At 42.4% G+C, this 18,210-nt stretch overlaps 1 protein-coding gene across 2 annotated transcripts in view; it reads left to right on the top strand.

Moving 5' to 3' along the window:
• PREX1 (phosphatidylinositol-3,4,5-trisphosphate dependent Rac exchange factor 1) overlaps positions 1–18,210 on the top strand; it is a 178,082-nt gene that overhangs the window by 55,074 nt on the left and 104,798 nt on the right. For both annotated transcript variants that reach the window (XM_064465159.1, XM_064465158.1), the window contains exon 2: positions 16,244–16,315. In XM_064465159.1, coding sequence (XP_064321229.1) covers positions 16,244–16,315 — 72 coding nt within the window. The remainder of the gene's footprint in view (positions 1–16,243; positions 16,316–18,210) is intronic.

The raw sequence follows: 18,210 nt of genomic DNA, 5'->3' as shown, positions 1-18,210 counted from the left end.
CATTAATAATGGTTGCTCCAATTTTCAGAGGACTTTCCTGGTGATATGTCCCTGAGCTGCTTTAATCATTCTTTTTACAATGCAAGGGAGAAACCTGTGGTGTTATTGAGAAAAGGGCAGGCTGCAGAAACATAAGTTGGATTGGAGAGGTGTGCTTCTCATCTGCCACCAATGTAACTTGTTCCCTTCATCTGAAGTCAACCTCAAATTTTATGTTTTTCATTTAGAAACACCAGAATACTTTGAACAAACAGGTTTTTGATCACAAAGCTACTTATAGTAAAATTAAAATTTTCATAATTCCTTTTAAGTTATTCCATCTATTTGCACCTCTGTAAAGAAAGAGCAAATGGATACCAAAGCTACATTTTTAGCTTTGCTCTAGAATATACATAAACTAGAAACATGACTGCTACCTTACTTTCGACACCGCCCTCCTAACACAGCATAAAATATTTGACCTGTCACTTCTAAATAGTTGCAAGTGAAGATGACCTTTTAATATAGCCTATGGTTAAGGGAGCCCTGAGCATCCTCATAGTACCCAGGCAGTACCAGTATGTCCTTGCAATGTTTCAAAACAAATCAGAAGCCATGGGAATGCTGGGGAGGGCAGTCTGCTTGCTGGAGCCATTCAGTTCAGGGTCTGCTAGCAAGCTGCTCGCTCTCTCTCTCAACTTCCCGTTTATGTTTAAAATATAATGGTCTAATTCTTTGCTCTGATTCAGAGGAAGCTGGGTTTTAAGACTGTGTGTGACATGATTTTTGTTCTGCAAGAACATGTGTGCAGAGAAGAAATGCCACAATGAGAAGGAGCTTTTCTTTAGTCTGTCACAGCAAAATAAGTGTACATGAAAGGGAACTATGAAACCCAGCTCTTTGGCTGGCTTGGGGCAGTAGAACAGGCTATAGTTTTAGACTGTGCTCTTGCCTAGCTCTTTGACCTGGCAAAATGGCATAATTTTTCCCTTGTTTGAGAAGGAATGGGACAGGTTACTGTTGAATATTGGATGCAGTGAGGAATTTAGGTCTGCCTAGGCACCCCAGAATGGTGCTTTCTTGAATAGCCTACATATTTTAAGTCTGTAGAGCTGGGCAAGAACCCCGACATGAATAAGCACTCTGAGGATGTTTCTGAGGTGCTCTGTGGACAGAGGTTGGCTCCAGACCACTCTGCAGTGGGCTTGTGCCTCTCTGTAGAGGTTAGGGGTGTAGTGATATTTGGGAAAGAGAAGGGGAAAAAAAAAAAAAAGAGCAAGGCCCATAAATGAGATTGTGTGCCTTCAGGGAGATATCTGGTTTGGTTAAAATTTTGGCATCATATTTAATGACTAATTGAGGATTTTCTCCTGCGTGTTCAGTTCAGTCTTTGCTTACTACTTTACTCCAGCATAGGAAAGATAGCTGGAAAACACTGTGTGCAATCACCATGAAGAGCTGCAGTCAGATGGTGCACACTTGAAAACCATGCAGACATTGTTAGATTGGGCTCAGTTAGGAAAACTAGCTCAGATCAGCTACTGTACTTTCAGCAAGCAGCTTGTCATCAGCTAAACTGTTTGTTCCTGCTCAGGGCTAGTGATGAAAAATGTGCTTGTGAGGTTAATTTTTTTAATTCCTCTTTTAAACCAACATGTGAAACATTCTTTCTCTTTTTTCCTCTTTTTTTTCTAATGTGTAAATAATTGCAAATATATCAAAGCAGATTTTGCAAGGTGCTGTTCCGTGTGCAACCCATATTTCTCTGGTGCAAACATAATCAGCAGTTGTGTGTGAGCACCGACTGAGGGTGAAGCACATGCAAAGCGGCAGCTCTGAAGCTATGTTTGTTTCTTTTCTGTGGTAGGAAGTATAACTGCATTGTGTTTCTTTAAAAAAAAACACAAAACAACCAACCCCTAACTCTAAATTAACAGCTTTTTTGACTAGTTAGATTTAGTCAAATGTTGAAACATTTCCTGCCATGTTGCCTGGAAATACCTCTCCTGAGGTGAAATCATGGTGTAGCTGAAACCAGACAAAACTCCCTGTGGTGTGGTTTTTTTTTTTTGTTTGGTTTTTGGGTTGCTTTTTGATTAAAAAAAAGTTACAAAGCCTGAGTGCTTGGATAGAAAAGGTGTGTTAAGTTTGCAAAAACTACCCAGCACTTTGTACCTACTTACAGAGGGGTTGGTGGTCTGATCAGAGACCAAGCACCTTTCATTGTTATTTACAACATTATTCTTTACTGCATTATGAAATTGTAATACAGACAAGCATTTACTATGTAGTCAAAATAGAGAAATTGATATCTTTGTAAACACTTTCTTTTCTCAGAAGATACATAGCAGGGCCTAACCAGCAGTTTGTATAAAGACAATAAACTGGAGACTAAACTTTGCTTTCATTGATTTTGGGGGGTGTGATGTGTCACATTGCCTTGTGGCCTTTGCGTGGGGAAGATGAAAATTCAGATCAGCATCCTTCTTGAGATTGATTTTCCTTTCCATTTACCTGCAGAAGGTTAATCCTTTAGCTCACAAACACCCCCCCCCCCCAACTACTGTTTTTATGAGGTGGGAGAATTCATAGCAGAGCTTGACATGCTGTTAGCTTCTTGAAAGCAGCCCAAGCTACGTGAACCACACATTATCTGGTGTGCTCTGGTTGGAGGGGAGAGAGCCAAACCCATCCCGCCTTTAACAGAAGAGGCTTGGGGCAGTCTGAGTTCTGTCTTTTTTTCCCCTTCTGGGATTCTACTCCTTTTCACCAGATCACATATTTTTCCATGCATTAAAGTTCTTGGAAACCTTTCACAGGCTACAGAGAAACAGCCGCTCTCCTTAGGCTCCAGTGGTGAGAATCCCAGAATGTCGTGGCCTTTTCTGGAGTTTGTACTGCCTCCACAGAAAGCTGTGTTCCTCATTGTCACACCACAGGCACTTAAGCAGATTTTTCCCAGCAGGAAATTTCAAGCTCCAAGGGCCAGGAATGCTAACGCTTGTGTGCTGCACCAGAGCCCCAGTTGCTGGTTATGAAGGAGGAAAAGTTCCAGAAGGATTCACAGCCCCAGCCAGGAAGCCCATAAGGACACGGCTGCTTGTAAGAAGCCGGAGGGGAGCTGACTGCAGTTGCTGCACCAGCAAATACCAAGAGAGTCTCCTAAACTAGAAATAACTCTGGAATTTAAGTGCCTTGACCCATGACTTCACCTGTGTCTAGTATACCTGTGTGGAGATTCTCAAACATAGTTGCTGCCTAAAATCTGCTGACCAATATACCTGAAATCAGGACAGTTTCACTGCGATTTCTCATAGTTGCTGCCAATTCCAATACTAGTTTTCTGGATGAGGCACCTACAGATTTCAATGCTTCCCATTTTACTTCAGCTATGAAGACTGATTAATAGGAAACCTGTGAGTGCATGAACGTATTTGCATCAGATCTTTCTGAGGACCTCTCTAAGGTGAAATATCTAGCTTTGACATTTTGATTGGTTCATTTGTAGCTCTGAGTTTTATCAGTTGAGAAGATACAGTTCTGTTCAGTCAGCTTGCACTCTTGGGTCCTTTTAAACTTAAGAATGAAGCACAAATACTTATACATTATACGTGCGCTTGAGAGTTTGATTCAATACGCAACCTCATAGAAATGCAGCATGTATAAGTCAGTGCATGGAATACTCTTCCTTCAGCTTGTTAGCCACTTGTATACACATGGAATGAGGTCAGATAGACAAGTCCTTGAGAAGATACACGTAGAAGCAATCTCAATATTTAGATTCAAAGTCTGATGCTAAACTGGCTTACAAGACTCTAAGTACATATCAGCTGGACATAGACAAAATGTTCCTAGTGAAAAAGAATCCTGGGATTTTGTTATACGTTTGCAGATCAAGTCTGTGGGTCACCTGAGATCATGGTACTTGGACTCAGTGTAGCTCCACAATGTAATTTAGAACAAGTGTCAGCAAATCTGATGGCAGTAGGCTGAACTGGGCTGCTTCAGTTAGCTCAAAGATTCAGTCTAAGCTTGAAAATGGACATTATTCAATATCATCACATAAACTTAGGTGGAAGACTAAGGGCCAGGTTGTCAGGTGGGTCTACTCACATGCAAATTGGTGAAATTGTCAGGAATACTAATTAAGTTTGCTGATGACATAAAATTGGGAGGACCTGTTGACACTCTCAAGGCCAGAGAGGCCCTGCAGAGAGATCTGGACAGACTGGAGAGCTGGGCAATCACCAACCATATGAAGTTTAACAATGGCAAGTGCCAGATTTTGCCCCTGGGCCACAGCAACCCTGGCTGTACGGACAGCCTGGGGAGCAGCTCTGCAGAGGGACCTGGGGGTTCTGGCCAATGGCACGTTGAACACAAGCCAACAGCATGCCCTGGCAGCCAAGAGGGCCAACCGTGCCCTGGGGGGCATCAAGCCCTGCATCGCAGCCGGGCGAGGGAGGGGATTGTCCCGCTCTGCCCCACGCTGGGGCAGTCTCACCTCGAGCGCTGTGGGCAGCGTTGGGTGCCACAGGATATTGAGGGTATAAAGCTACTGGAGAGTGTCTAGAGGAGGGCCATGGAGTTGGTGAAGGGTTTAGAGGAGAAACTGTATTGGGAGGGACTGAAGTCACTTGGTTTGTTCAGCCTGGAGAAGAGGAGGCTGAGAGGAGATCTCATTATGGTCTGTAGCTTCCTCACAAGGGGAGGAGGAGAGGCAGGCGCTGATCTCTTTTCTCTGGTGACCAATGCCAGGATTCGAGGGAATGGCAGGGACATGTGCCAGGGGAGGTTTAGGTTGGATAATAGAAAAAGTTTCTTCCCCCAGAGGGTGGTGGAGAACTGGAACAGGCTCCCCAGGGAGGCATTGCGGCACCAGCCTGGCGATATTCAAGAAGCACTTGGACAAAGCCCTCAGAGACATGGTGAGAATTTTAGGGTTGTCCTGTGCAGGGATGGGAGTTGGACTCGATGCTTGTGGGTCCCTTCCAGCTCAGGACATTCTGTGATTCTAAGTTTATGTGGATTTCACTAGGGGCAAGTCCTGCCTGAGCAACCTAGTGGCCTTCTCTGATAGAGTGACTGCCATCAGTGGACAAGGGAAGAGCAACGGATATCATCTGTCTGGAATTCTGTAAACTCTTTGACACGGTCCCCCACAGCATCCTTCTCTCTAAACTGGGGAGATACGGATTTGATGAGTGGACTGTTTGGTGGATAAGGAATTGGTTGGATGGTTGCTTCCAGAGGGTAGTGGTCAACGGCTCGATGTCCAGATGGAGACTAACCGGTGACGAGTAGTGTCCCTCAGGGGTCCCATACTGGGACCAGTGCTGTTTAATATCTTCATCAATGACATAGGCAGCGGGATCAAGTGCACCCTCAGCAAGTTTGCAGATGACACCAAGCTGAGCAGTGCAGCTGATGCACCAGAAGGACGGGATGTCATCCAAAGAGACCTGGACAAGCTGGAGAGGCGGGCCTGTGAGAACCTCATGAGGTTCAACAAGGCCAAGCGCAAGGTCCTACACGTGGGTCGGGGCAACCCCCAACATCAATACAGGCTGGGGGATAAAGGGATTGAGAACAGCCCTGCTGAGAAGGACTTGGGCATACCGGTGGACAAAATGCTACACATGAGCCAACAATGTGCGCTGGCAGCCCAGAAAGCCAACAATGCCCTGGGCTGCATCCCCAGCAGCGCGGGCAGCAGGGCGAGGGAGGGGATCCTGCCCCTCTGCTCTGCTCTGTGAGACCCCCCTGCAGCGCCCACCGTGTCCAGCTCGGGGCTCCTCAGCACGGGACAGACACGGGGCTGTTGGAGCGGGGCCAGAGGGGGCACAGAAATGCTCCGAGGGCTGGAGCCCCTCTGCTGTGAGGCCGGGCTGGGAGAGTTGGGGTTGTTCAGCCTGGGGAAGAGAAGGCTGCGGGGGACCTTCTTGCAGCCTTTCAGTGCTTAAAGGGGGACAAGAGAAAAGATGGGGGCAACCTCTTTAGCCAGGCCTGTTGTGACAGGACAAGGGGTGATGGTTTTAAACTAAAGGAGGGCAGATTTAGACTGGATATAAGGAAAAAAGTTTTTACTATGAGGGTGGTGAAACCCTGGCACAGGTTGCCCAGAGAGGTGGTAGATGCCCCATCCCTAGGACCATTCAAGGCCAGGCTGGACGGGGCTCTGAGGCACCTGATCTAGTTGAAGATGTCCCTGCTCACTGGAGGAGGGTTGGACTAGATGGCCTCTAAAGATCCCTTCCAACCCAAACCATTCTATGATTCACTTGAAGTAAAATTGCTAACACTGTGGCTCTGAAATTACTAGCTTGTTACACATATTCAGAAACTGAGTATGCAAGAGAATATTCAAAGCTTTTTTCTATTCTCTATGATTCTTACCTGCTGAGGGGGTAACACTGGTGAAGTCCTGGACCATGTTGCCACTAATGTGAAACATTCCATGGATTTTAATGCTCCTGGGTTTCATTTTAAAGTTTTTCTCTGTCTTGTCTAGTGTATTACACACCATCTAATGTAATTAGACACCATCTAATGTATTAAGACACCATTACTGGAAGGAGAAAGAATAGAAAAGGGAGGTAATTTCTTTCTGATATCAAAGTCCTTTCATTTAAATTGGAATCTTGGAATATTAATTGAAGACATTCCTATTTTTGCTACAATTACATTCAACATATAGACTTTACTGTGTTGGGGGTATACTTGGTATTTCTAGTCACTCTGATGCTTCTCTCCCTCTTGAAAAAGGAATAGCTGTGTAGAGCCTGAAACGTAATTAAACACTCCCTGGTACTGGTAAGATGTTAATAGTTGGAGACATCACTAATCTAGACCTGGTGTAGTCTGCTGGCTTCTCTCTGTTATGGGCATAGTGAATGTAGGTATTACTGCAGGATTTGACCCATATTTTTGGGCCCTTATTCCTTGTTACAGTACATAAAGGTTAAGCAGACACAGACTTGTCAGGATTTATTCCTCTACATAAAAGAGGAATGAAGTAAAACACACCATTCAAACAAACTACGTCCTGAAAGCATTTTGAAGAGTTCCATATTGCAGTAAGATGTTCAAAATGATCTTACGATTGTACAACAGGGAGAAAGACATGAAGAGGCCAATTAAAGGGAGAATATTGCAAAGGCTTGATAGAATTAGTCACATAACTTTCTTAAGCTCCTTTAAAAATCCAAACAAATACATTTTCTGTTGGTATTAATAATGGGCTGGAGTCACATAGGGATAGATATACACAGAAGGGCGTGCTTAAACTGTGCGTCTGCAAAGGAGAAGAGGTGTTTTTTAAACATCTGCAGTAATGGGAATATTCAAAGGGATTTAGGGGTAGTGTTGGAGAGGAGGGAGAGCATGAAAAGGAGTCGAGAGACAGGGTTTGGGAGATATGAAGAAATTGGTAGGAATGAGTCCTGAAGGATTTCAAAGGTGAAAAAAATGCAGCTTTTGCTAGGTCCTGAAATGAACTGGGATCTTCTGACCAGCCTGAGGATGACAATATTAGTAACTGAGGGGAGGAGGGGATAGCAGAGGTCAGGGAAATGGTAGAGAAGAGTCAATGGGCCCCTCTGCAGCACCAGCCTCTCTCTCACTTCACAAAAAGTTTTTTGTAATTCAAATGAAAACAACCCTCCCTTAAGAAAGGGATCTCTCTTTGGAGTGAGAAAGACTGCAACATATTTCACTCTCACTTCCCTTTGGTTTCACCTTCCTTCATCAGTCAATGCATGAGTGAATTTGGTCTGACCGTTTGTTGTTGCAGAATTCTGGTGTAAACATCAGTACACTGGAAATACAGATATAGTCTGGGATCTTTTTGGAGCTTTCCTTGTGAATTACTTTTTTTGGGAAGTGCTGCTAGACTAATTCACTTGTTACGAGTCCCAGAACACTACTGTGCTTAGAATGTCTGCGTACACTAATTCTGCATGTGTCAACTTGCAATGCCCCCATGATTGTAGCATCCATGTTGAGAGACATAGTCACTGGTTCACTTTTAGAAACGACTCAGTAACACTCATTGCCCTGGAACTTTGTACTTGCAGATGCTGTGAAACTGTTACAGGCAAGGAGGGTGGTCTAATGTAGACTTGTCACCCAGGTACTCTCTTGATGGAAAGTGAAAGGCATTTCTAGAGCTGTAACTCAGCCTTTCTTCTTAAACATCACTCCTAGAGTGCAGTGACTCATCCTCTGAAGTTGCCTGCCCATTGCTTTCTTTTGTAGAGGGAATGTGTATCACTAACTTAGGGTAGGCTTCAACTTTTAGGTGGGTGCAGTTAGAGGGATTGAATCCTAGCCACAGTGGTTTGCTCACAGAAACCATTTTGTGGTGGACCCATGTCAAGAGATTCAAAGTAAGTAAAAAGGAATTGGAATGTCTGACTCCCTCAAGCACCACTGAAAATCCCATTGCAAATCCCAATGCCAGTATTTTGCAGCTGATCATTATTTCTGATGTTATAGACAGTATAACACTCAATGGCAAGACAGATATAAGATGAACCAGCCAAGTGTGCTCATAACTACATGGGACTTAATGCAGGCTTGGTTAAAGACAAATCAGTTTGAGTTTTTGGAAATATCTCAGCCATATAGCTTACATAAGCAGTGGTTATTTCTCTTATATAGTATATAAAGAAATAATCCAGTTTATTCAAGTATTTTATTCATACATACACTTGCATAATTTTAAACAGCTGAGTTTGAGTGGTTCCCTGTATTTCATTTGGTATTTGTAAGGATTCACCATATGTTAGACTAAGTAGTAGGGAAGAGGTTGCAGATTGCCATGATCAGTGCTTAGTTGATGTTTATTAAATTGTCGGTACCAGTGGAGGTTTTGTAATGTATTTATTGTTTGCATATCTATACAATTATAAAAAAATATCTGTTGAAAAGTATGCTTCAGGTAAAAAGATCTCTCCCCTGTGATACATCTGGATTTTTCAACTGAAGCTGCATTTGTTTTCTGATGGTCTTTGCAGTTTCACCTGAGATGGAGTCTACTTTTTTTGCAAATGGTCATGCAGTCTTCTGTGGGAAGAGATGATTCATGCTGTAACGTCCATGCTTTTGTGTGTGAAATGATTCTTATTCTAAATGACAACACTGGAATGAAAAATATGTTCTTAAAAGAAGGAAGTGTGAGTGTGGGGGGTACAGCTGGGACATTTGAGCAAGAAAGACGTTGTCCCCAGGGATATGGGAGTAATAGTTCTGAAGACAGAGATCTCCATATTTGCTTTCAAAAATAGTGAAATGAGTATTGTAGAGCATAGGTGACTCAGTATAAGAAGTTTACCTCATTTTATGTCTAACATAATCCAAGATTACACACGGGCTGTAACCTTTGGAAAAGAAGTGTCATTTTAAAAGCTGCACAGAAGATTCTTATTTGACCTTCTGCTTAGCAGTAGACAATGATGCAAGCTTACAGCTCAGACTGCCTGAAGTGTTTGCAGAGAATGTGTTTTGATATTCCATAATATACATGACATTTTTTTAAATAATCTTTGTTAGCTAATAGTTTAGTTCCTTTTCAGGGGATAGATCAAAAAATAAGTATGTACCAATAAGCTTTGAGGCTTTAAAGCCAATTTGATACACAGGAAGCCTGAAATTAGGGCAATAAGAGACATTTCTGATGCTATTTCCTCTTACTAAACACCTCTGCCTACCCGGGAAGTCCCTGTTCAGCTGTTTGCTGGTGAATTAATTTGGCAGTAGTTCTGAGCTACTCTTTGCAGAGTTGCTCTGTCTCACAGCTATGGCTCTTTATTGTTTTAAGAGGATCTGGAGAAAAATATTCTTCATAGGTGAAATACTATGCAGGAATTTCAGTATAATGCACTCACCTGATGCTTAAGTTTTTTTCTTCCTTTACCAGACACCGATAACTTAATGTGTTTTTATAGAAATCTTAATATAGCAGCAGGTAATTGAGCAATGGGTGAATACGTGATTGCCAGTTTACAGTGTAAGAGGTATAGTAATACTCCTTAAAAGTACTAGAGTTGCTTCAGTCTTGCTCCATTTTACATGTGTAATGCTAGTGATGTCAAAGGAGTTGCTTCTGATTTCCAATATTCTATCTGAAATTTCACAACTGAAAAACCTGAATCAGGCCCAGTATTCCACATGTATATGCTGGCTTTTGTCCAGGAAGGTGAGAGATGTTTGAAAACCAATTGCCTGAATTTACACAAGAATGACTTAATCTGTCTTAAAAATCCAGCTCTCTGTAGGATAGAAGTCAGATGATCTTGGTTAACAGTGCACAGTGCTGCAGACCACTCTAGGAACAGTAGAACTGAAGTAAGTTCACCTCCAATTGAAATTACTTGATTCCCCATTTGTTGGTAAACCTAAGCTATGCTAGCATTCAGGTATTTACGGTATGCTTAAAGGCAAATGCTGAAAGACTTAGTTTTTCATAGAAATGCATGCTTAGTTGTTATGGGGGGGGAAATAGTTGTAATGGGATTTATTTTGTATAAATATCCCTGTGCAGTCACTGTTACATTATTTTGAGTCTATTTGTCTTTCATACTTCAGTGCAGGTGAGAACTGCAGTTCACATGTAGGATGCAGGATGTTTCCTGTCATCTGTGTGGAGCTTTAGCTTATAAACTGCATATCTGATAGAAAGCCAAAAAACGTGATCGGGATGACAAGGTTCAAAGCTAACAATTGAGTAACATGAGCAAGGATGCACCTGCTCTTAAAACACAAACTTCAGCAAACATTCATTTTAAATCATAGAACTATTTCAGTAGAGCCGTGTTCCCACAGGACTTTAAGTGGCTTTGCTAAGGACAATGGAGTTTTTTGGTATCTCACTTGTACTGCAGTGGAGGCAAAGGCTTATCTGACAGCCACACTTAGTGGCAATGCTTATTCGAGTAATGGGAAAAAAAAGTTACACCTGCAAGTTCTTGGTCAAATCTTTATGACAAGTTTTACTGTGTATTGTCAGAGACAGATTAATGCATAGGTCCTGTGCTGTAGTCTCAAGGTGAATGTGCTAGTGATGGTCAAATGATGAAATTCATTGTCCATGTCACCTATTCCTTTTTCACTGTGAGCATATTTTCTTGGAATCAAAATGTCTGCACTTGCGAGAAGCTTTAAACAATTTATTGCACACGTGTAAAGCAGTTTAACACCAAAAATGGTAGGCTCATCTGCGTCTCTGCATTGTTCTGAATCAGTCCTGATCACTGATGAGTTTAACCAAATTGTCTCACTTGTCTCTTAAGCATAATATGAAATTCCAATCACCTGTTCAGAAAACAGGTTTCACAGGATTGTGCTTTCAGATATTGCCCCTTCTGGAGAAGGTAGCCAGTTGCCTCATGGTTGTTTATCTGTTTCTGTTCTCCCTTTCGTTTCCCTCAGGGTTATGCACAGTTTGTCTGCCTTGCTGTTTAATCAGAAACCTCTTGCTATTTCTGAACATTTGAGGAAGTATCTGCCTTAGATGTGAATTTTGAGAAGGGGCATGAGCCAACTATCACTGCCTTGTCCCTAGTATTTGCCATGTATTACTTATGCTGCATGGAAGGTGGTAAACACTGATTTTCCCTAATGAAATTAAGGCTACAAGTCAAAGTTCAACAAGGTCCATTTGAAAAGCAATTGAGAGAAATCCCCGTTGCTTCAGTCTGTTTCATGTGAGAAAAACTCAACGTTAGCAGATCTTTTCCTTAAAGCGTGCTTCGTGCTTTTGTGGTTCAGAGGTGCAGCAAAGACACTCAAGGCAACAAGGTTTCATTGCAACAGTAGATTGTAAGGATAGTGAACTGTAGAACAAAGCATCTTCATGAAAAAGGAGCCATTAAAAGATACTTTTTACTGAAATGAACTTTATACCTAAATTGCATTCTAGATTTGTAACGTGTTTGTCTTAGTGTTTATTGGAAGAAACTCACCCAGTGTGACATGGTGCAGAAAGGAAGCATTTCATTCTGCTCATTGTAATTTGTCATAGATTTTTCTTGAATCCTGCAAGTCATTTGTACCATAAGACAAACTATAAACTGAGTTTATGCGTATCACGAGCATCAGGCATGGCATGTGGCCTGCTGAGTTTGGAAGAGGCAGACCTCTAAGGCAACAAATCACAGTGCACAAATAAATGTTATGTTGATGCAGCAGCAGAATTCTGAACAAAAGCAAATCCTTTGTGGGCTGTTTTCCTAATGACTAGTGCACACGCATGGAAGACGAGACCTTCGCAGACCTTTATGAGGAGAATGAAAATTTATTGGTCTGGTTTCAGGTATTTTCCCTACATTGTGCTGTGACCTGTTTAGGTTCCGGACCCATGGATTCTACCAGTCCCTCTCCCCTCTTCTATTGTGCAAGCAGTAGTCCACCATACAGCCTGGGTTGCTCAGAGGCTTGGCCCAGTGTGAGCACAGCAAAATATGGTGAATGGCAAGAAAGCAAACGCAGCATCTGTGGGGATAAGAATGAAAGATGTCATGTCATTTGCCATCTTTTTATCTCTGTTTCTAGTGACATTTTTAACCTTGTATTGGTCCTGACCAGCATATAACAAGCAGATAGAAGGGAACAGAGTCTACTTCTGTTGTCTGGTCATATCTCTCTAGCTCTTCAACAGTGTCTCTCTGATCTGATGTGTGATTGCTGTTTCAGTATAGCGTGTATCATAAGCTTCTGTTCTTCCCTGAATCCCCTGATAGTTTTTAAGTGTAGGAAAAAAACAACATGCCACAGTAGAGAGTTACACTTTTGATTGTGGTGGAGAGGTGATCATGATTATTCTCTTGTGTCCTAGAAATTATTTTCAGAGTCCCTAAGTCCTAGGAATGTTTTTCAAGAGCTCCCAAGGAAGGTGACCCCTACGCTTCCACGTATTCCTGCAGAATAGTGAGTTCATTTTTGCAGACATTGAAAGTGTGGCAGGTAAAGAAGGTTATACTGAGGGGTCCCTGAAGTTCCTCATGGAAAACGTCAAGGACTAGACCCCTTGAATTCATATGAGTTATGTAGAGTATGAAGAGGTTGGAGCAGCCAGAGAGAGCATTTGCCTCAGTAAGTTTTTAGGTGGCCACAAAACCTATGACCACTTCAGCGGCTTCCTCTTTAACAGTATGTTTTGGAATATTAAAAGATGTGGGCATGGCAGGTTTTCCAATATTCACCACCGCCACCACTGTCTCTCTTTTCGTCACATTTGTCATGTCCTGGCCCAAATACATGTCTGATTTTCCAGGTAAATCAATTGGTCTAATAAAAGACCATATCACTCCCTGTAGCTATGTTTCCCTAAGAGAGTTGCATTCCACTCCTGTAATGGATCTTAGAGTCTGTGTCACCAGGTGAATAGAGAGATGGTGTTGCTACAGATGCGCGTAGAGCCTCATAAAACCGGTAGCACAAAAACTCACTTGAGAAGGTTGGAAAACACTGGCATGAATGTCTGAACAACGTCTCTGGGAAAAGGGCTGCCTTTTCCAGGCTAAAAGTGGTTTGGAAGGAAAGTGGTGTCATGTGAACAGAGCATGCAAAGGTAGCTCTATGAGCTGCTGTTTAATAGCTTGTGTTTATCATGCTTTTTAATTTGAACGACTGTTGCAAAAGATTCTGCTTGCACATGAGAAGATACTGAAAAGTGGGGAACAAGTAGTACTGAATCCACTAGGTTTTGATATTTTGGGGGGTTGCATTTTGGAAAGTAGACTACTGAATTTCTAAGACCAAAATCTCTTGTAACTGTCTTGTTTTATTATTATTGGAGAGACTGCTGTTCATGCGCATCAAGACAAATCAGAGGCTGTAGGAGATTTGACAAACTATCTACAAAGTTGACTGCCTCTTTCCCTCTTAGGTCTTTCATCCTTTCTACTCTCTCCCTGCTTCTGTGCCTTTCTCATTCTTTGGTTTTTTTCTCCTTTTTTTTTCTGCCTTTCTCATGCTTACATTAAATTGTCTTTTCAGACAGGTGTCACAGAAAAGCTGGTTTTTTAGATTAACACAGACTCTGCCTTTTTACTGACTAGCCTGTAACAGCTAATGTGATTTGCACTTCTGTTTACCAGCTTTCTAATATTAGACCCGCCACACTTGGCTTAATATGCTGGTAACTGTTAGTCACCAGTGGAGCTGCTAATTGTGTAGATTAATTAATTGTTCCAATTGGATTTGTTGTCTCCAAACAGAGGTGTGATTAAAGTAAGGAAAAGTCTCTGCCAGGCTTATCTTTTGGGAATGAGTGACTTTAATATGATGTGCTACTTCATATAAACCATATGACTGATTATTAATGCTCAGATATCACACCCAGCATTGAAGTAGGAGGGCAACATCTATTCCTGTCAATCCTCCTGCCGTTAGTCATCATGCTGAACACTTCATCTCAGACAGTTCCCTGACTGTTGCCAAGGTGCTGGGCAGTACATTAACATTGCAGCAGTTTCTGGCCAGATTATTGGCAAGGTGGACTGGCTGGTTCTTATAAAATGCCTCTTCTGCTGCTGGCACACATGTCCCCTTTCTTTAACGCAGGAGTCTGTTCTTCAGGCTTCTTAGTCCACGCAACCTGCTCCAAGCTCTCCAAGTCTAGCTGGAATCTAGCCAGGATCGCCTTCCTGTTCAGCAATACAAGAGGAGCAATGTGGTTATAGTCCTTGAAATTTGTTCAAAAGCAGGTTGAGAATCCAAGGGCCAAAAACAAGTGTAGGGTCTGTGTGCCTCATTAATTATTTTTTTTTTTTTTATTGGTGTCTGTCCTGTAAAGTGTGACTGGCTGACAAGTGACAGAGAGTCATGGCTAAGCAGAAATAGAGATGTGCCCCTTTTAGTGCTGGAAGTCAGAGAAAGGGACATGTTCACTGTCTTCCAACCAAAATACCAAAAGCAAAGGCATTCTATAAGCTCTGAGTTTGGTTCAGTGACATTGCTTCTGATCACATTGTAAGCTGCTGCCAATCCCAACAGGCAAAAGGGAAAAAAGAAAAAGCTGAATGTGCATCAGCTGACATGGGCATTCCTCAGGAACAGTTCACCTTTTTAAAGCCTTATTATCAAGCTGTAACAAAGCTGCTTTTACCATAAATACAAAGAAATGACCTGCTTCCCCTCTCTGTCTCAGGTGGGTAAGTAAAGCTCCATTCTTCCCTGTGCGCTCCCCAGGGCTCACTCCTTTGTGTAGGTGGCAAGTTAGATACCACTAAGAAGGGCAGAGAGGAAAGCTCTCTACCCTTCTGTGCATGGGTCATGTAGTTTATCATAGCAGATTCTGTCCTCACTAGCTTCCCCTCAGTCTCACCTGTGGGTATTTGCATCTCTCTTTGCTGATGCCTGTGGAAGGTAAAATTCCCTACTCTTAGTTCAGAAGTGCTCTTTAGCCAATAGTTGCTAAAACAGTGGAGATTTGAGGTAGAAATCCCACACAGTGCGTTTTGCTAAACCCTTCCCACTGGATCAAATATGTTGTAGGTATGTTCAGTCCAAATGCAAGTCGGTCTTGACTCCCAGTAGCCAGAATTACGCTTTGAAGGCTGATACTTGGATCTCACTGTCCATTTGTCTCTGGTCTGGAGCTTTTTGTTGATGTGCCTGTTGAAGCCAAAGTTTTGCAGAGCTGAGGGAAGGGGAAACCTGGCTAGGTGTAAAGTTCCAGCATTGTTTTGTCTGGTTTTAACCCAATGAAATACAGTGAAGAGGATAGTGTGTCCCAGGGGCTGTCTGGTGATTTCCATTTCCCTTTCCCAAGCATTGAGTCTGTTGAGCTTGTCCATAACCCTAGCTCATATCTCTGACATGCCTCAGCTTCAGCAGCATGAATGTCCTTTTGTAATTTCTTACAGTCCTTTCTACTGACCTATATATTGATGTGCATCAGGCATGCTGTCTTCCAAAGTCAAAACAGCGGCATCTTGGAGAGAGAGAAAATCTTCAAATTAAAAACAAACAGACCCTCGCTGTGGTCTATTGGTAGTAACAGATAATTAAGTCTAAAAGTTTCAACAGAGGGAAGACATTTATGGCCAGGCAAAACCCAGCAACATTGTAGGAAATGTCTTTTGTGTTACCCTGAATGCAACTCTGAGCCTAAGAACTGTGGTGGTGACTTGGTAAATGTTTACATTCTTTCAGTCTTAAAGGTGATCTGCTGCACTGTGTTGATGGGAAATAAAAGATACAAAAGAGCGAAATCAAACTGCATCAACCCATTTGAACATTATCTTTTTTATCTCTGCAGGCATTTCTTCACCGGATCCGCCAGAATGCTGTGGACAAAGCTGAGAAGTATATAACAGAGGAGAATGTTAAGGTATTTCTTCAATCTTTCTCATTTTCTTGGTAGGGAAAATTATATGTAATGAAAGGTTAGATTCAGGGATATGGATATCAAATATCTTCATGTCATATTGATGCTTATGATTAAACTGCTTCCCTAAGGAAAAGAGGCTCATGTTGACAGTTTATCTGTCAATCTGTTTGCCCATTCATATAGCTGTCATCTTCCAGCAAATTTTCATCCTGCCAGATAATTGCAGTAAAACTTGACAACAGTGTAGTGTTGTCAGACATACAAACTTGTGGCAAGATCTGTGAAATGGTGGGTAGAGGACAGAGAGGCCTTTTCAGTGTCTTTGAGAGGAAAGGCAGGGAATGCGCAGCCCTTGTCTATTTTGCTTGACAGTATTCAGTCAGCCAGTTTGCATCTGCTGACTTTTACAAATCTGAAATTTACAGGGCTTCTGAGAAGGAAGCAGGAATATTTCTTTGTGTTATAGTGGGAGGGAATTTGGGTTCTTGTGGAGGACTAAGTAATGGGAAACCCTTGCATGAGGAGGTTCCTGAATGAATTGTGCACTGGATAGAGATATGGGACATAGAACACAGATCTGTGAGGTACTAGCTTCTCTAGTGCCTATGGTTGCAGGAGGTCTCGCTGGCTATTTTCATAGATATAAGCAACACTTTCTTGTAGTAATTTGGCTTTAAAACCCTCCTTGTACACATACGCACATGAAACCAAACCCCTCTTTGTACACGTACACAAGTGAAACCTGGTGATTAGTGGGACAGGGTGCAGCTTGTTTGCCATTAGAGGCTTACTTATTTGGCTTGCGTTTGATCCTGCAGCTCCTAAATCAGCAGAAACTTTGCCCTTCACACTTGTGGGAGAAGGACACAGCAATAATACGTGTATCGCACCAGTTGGTGCTACTGCAGCTGGCATGTGTTTCCCCAAGGCTGGTTCCTTCATTTCACATGCTAGTACTAACTGAATGTGTAGAGATCCTATCAGGGCTCAGCCCCTGTTTCGCTATTCATTCTACGGGCTAGCAGTACTGTAGTATTGACTAACGTCAGCAAGACAGCTTGGGAGCTTTGTGGCACTAAGCCTCTTGTTAGCTTCAAATTTGGAAGTCCCTGTTTCCTAGAAGCTCACCGTCTAGACTCTAAAGTAAGTTTGGGGGTGGCTGAAGAAAAAGAAGTAGACAAGTGATTAGTGACAATAGATCTACTGTGCAGAGAAGTGTGCAAAAAGTAAGCTCTGTGTGGGAAATAAACCTACGCAACCATTTGTCAATTTGATGAACAGCCACAGATGTTGGCAAAAGTTATTATTCCATCATTATTCATCAAATGAATATTAATTATGACTGCCAGATAATCAGATGCAGTGTCCACAAAGGCTGTGCAGGAGAATCTGTATTTTTCTCTGCTGATTTAAATGTATTTGTATTTGAAGTTTCATCACATTCCTTTAGGGAAATACCACTTCATTTTTGTGTCATTCTTGAAGTGCCTGGGGGGGTGTGTCTTTTTGAGGCCGCAGTTGAGACCTCATTTATTCTTATTATTACAGTACCCAGCTTTCAATAACAGAGCTTCTCTTCAGTAATAAAGGGCCTACGCCTATTGCTGGTGAAATAGAATCACAAAGGCACAGTTTTCCTGATCAGAGTCAACATTACCTCCCCTGTCCCCCTCCTGCCCCCCTTTCTCTCCTACCCCAAATAATTTCATTGTCTTTCCTGCAGTTGAAAGGTATTTGTTCTTTCTTTCCCTCTCCTTTCTCCCTCCTTGCTGGTAGAGGCAGGACAAGCAAGGTCGTGTTGGGACTTCTGATAACCCTCCTTGCTAATATTATGTACCTTGAGTCACCGGTCACCAGAGAGCTGTGAGGTAGCTGGCAGTAGCAAGGATGGTAGC

The sequence above is a fragment of the Phalacrocorax carbo genome, chromosome 14 (genome assembly GCF_963921805.1).
Source record: "Phalacrocorax carbo chromosome 14, bPhaCar2.1, whole genome shotgun sequence".
Lineage (NCBI taxonomy): Eukaryota > Metazoa > Chordata > Aves > Suliformes > Phalacrocoracidae > Phalacrocorax > Phalacrocorax carbo.
Note: the sequence above shows the minus strand (reverse complement) of the source record. Positions and strands in the feature narration are given on the sequence as shown.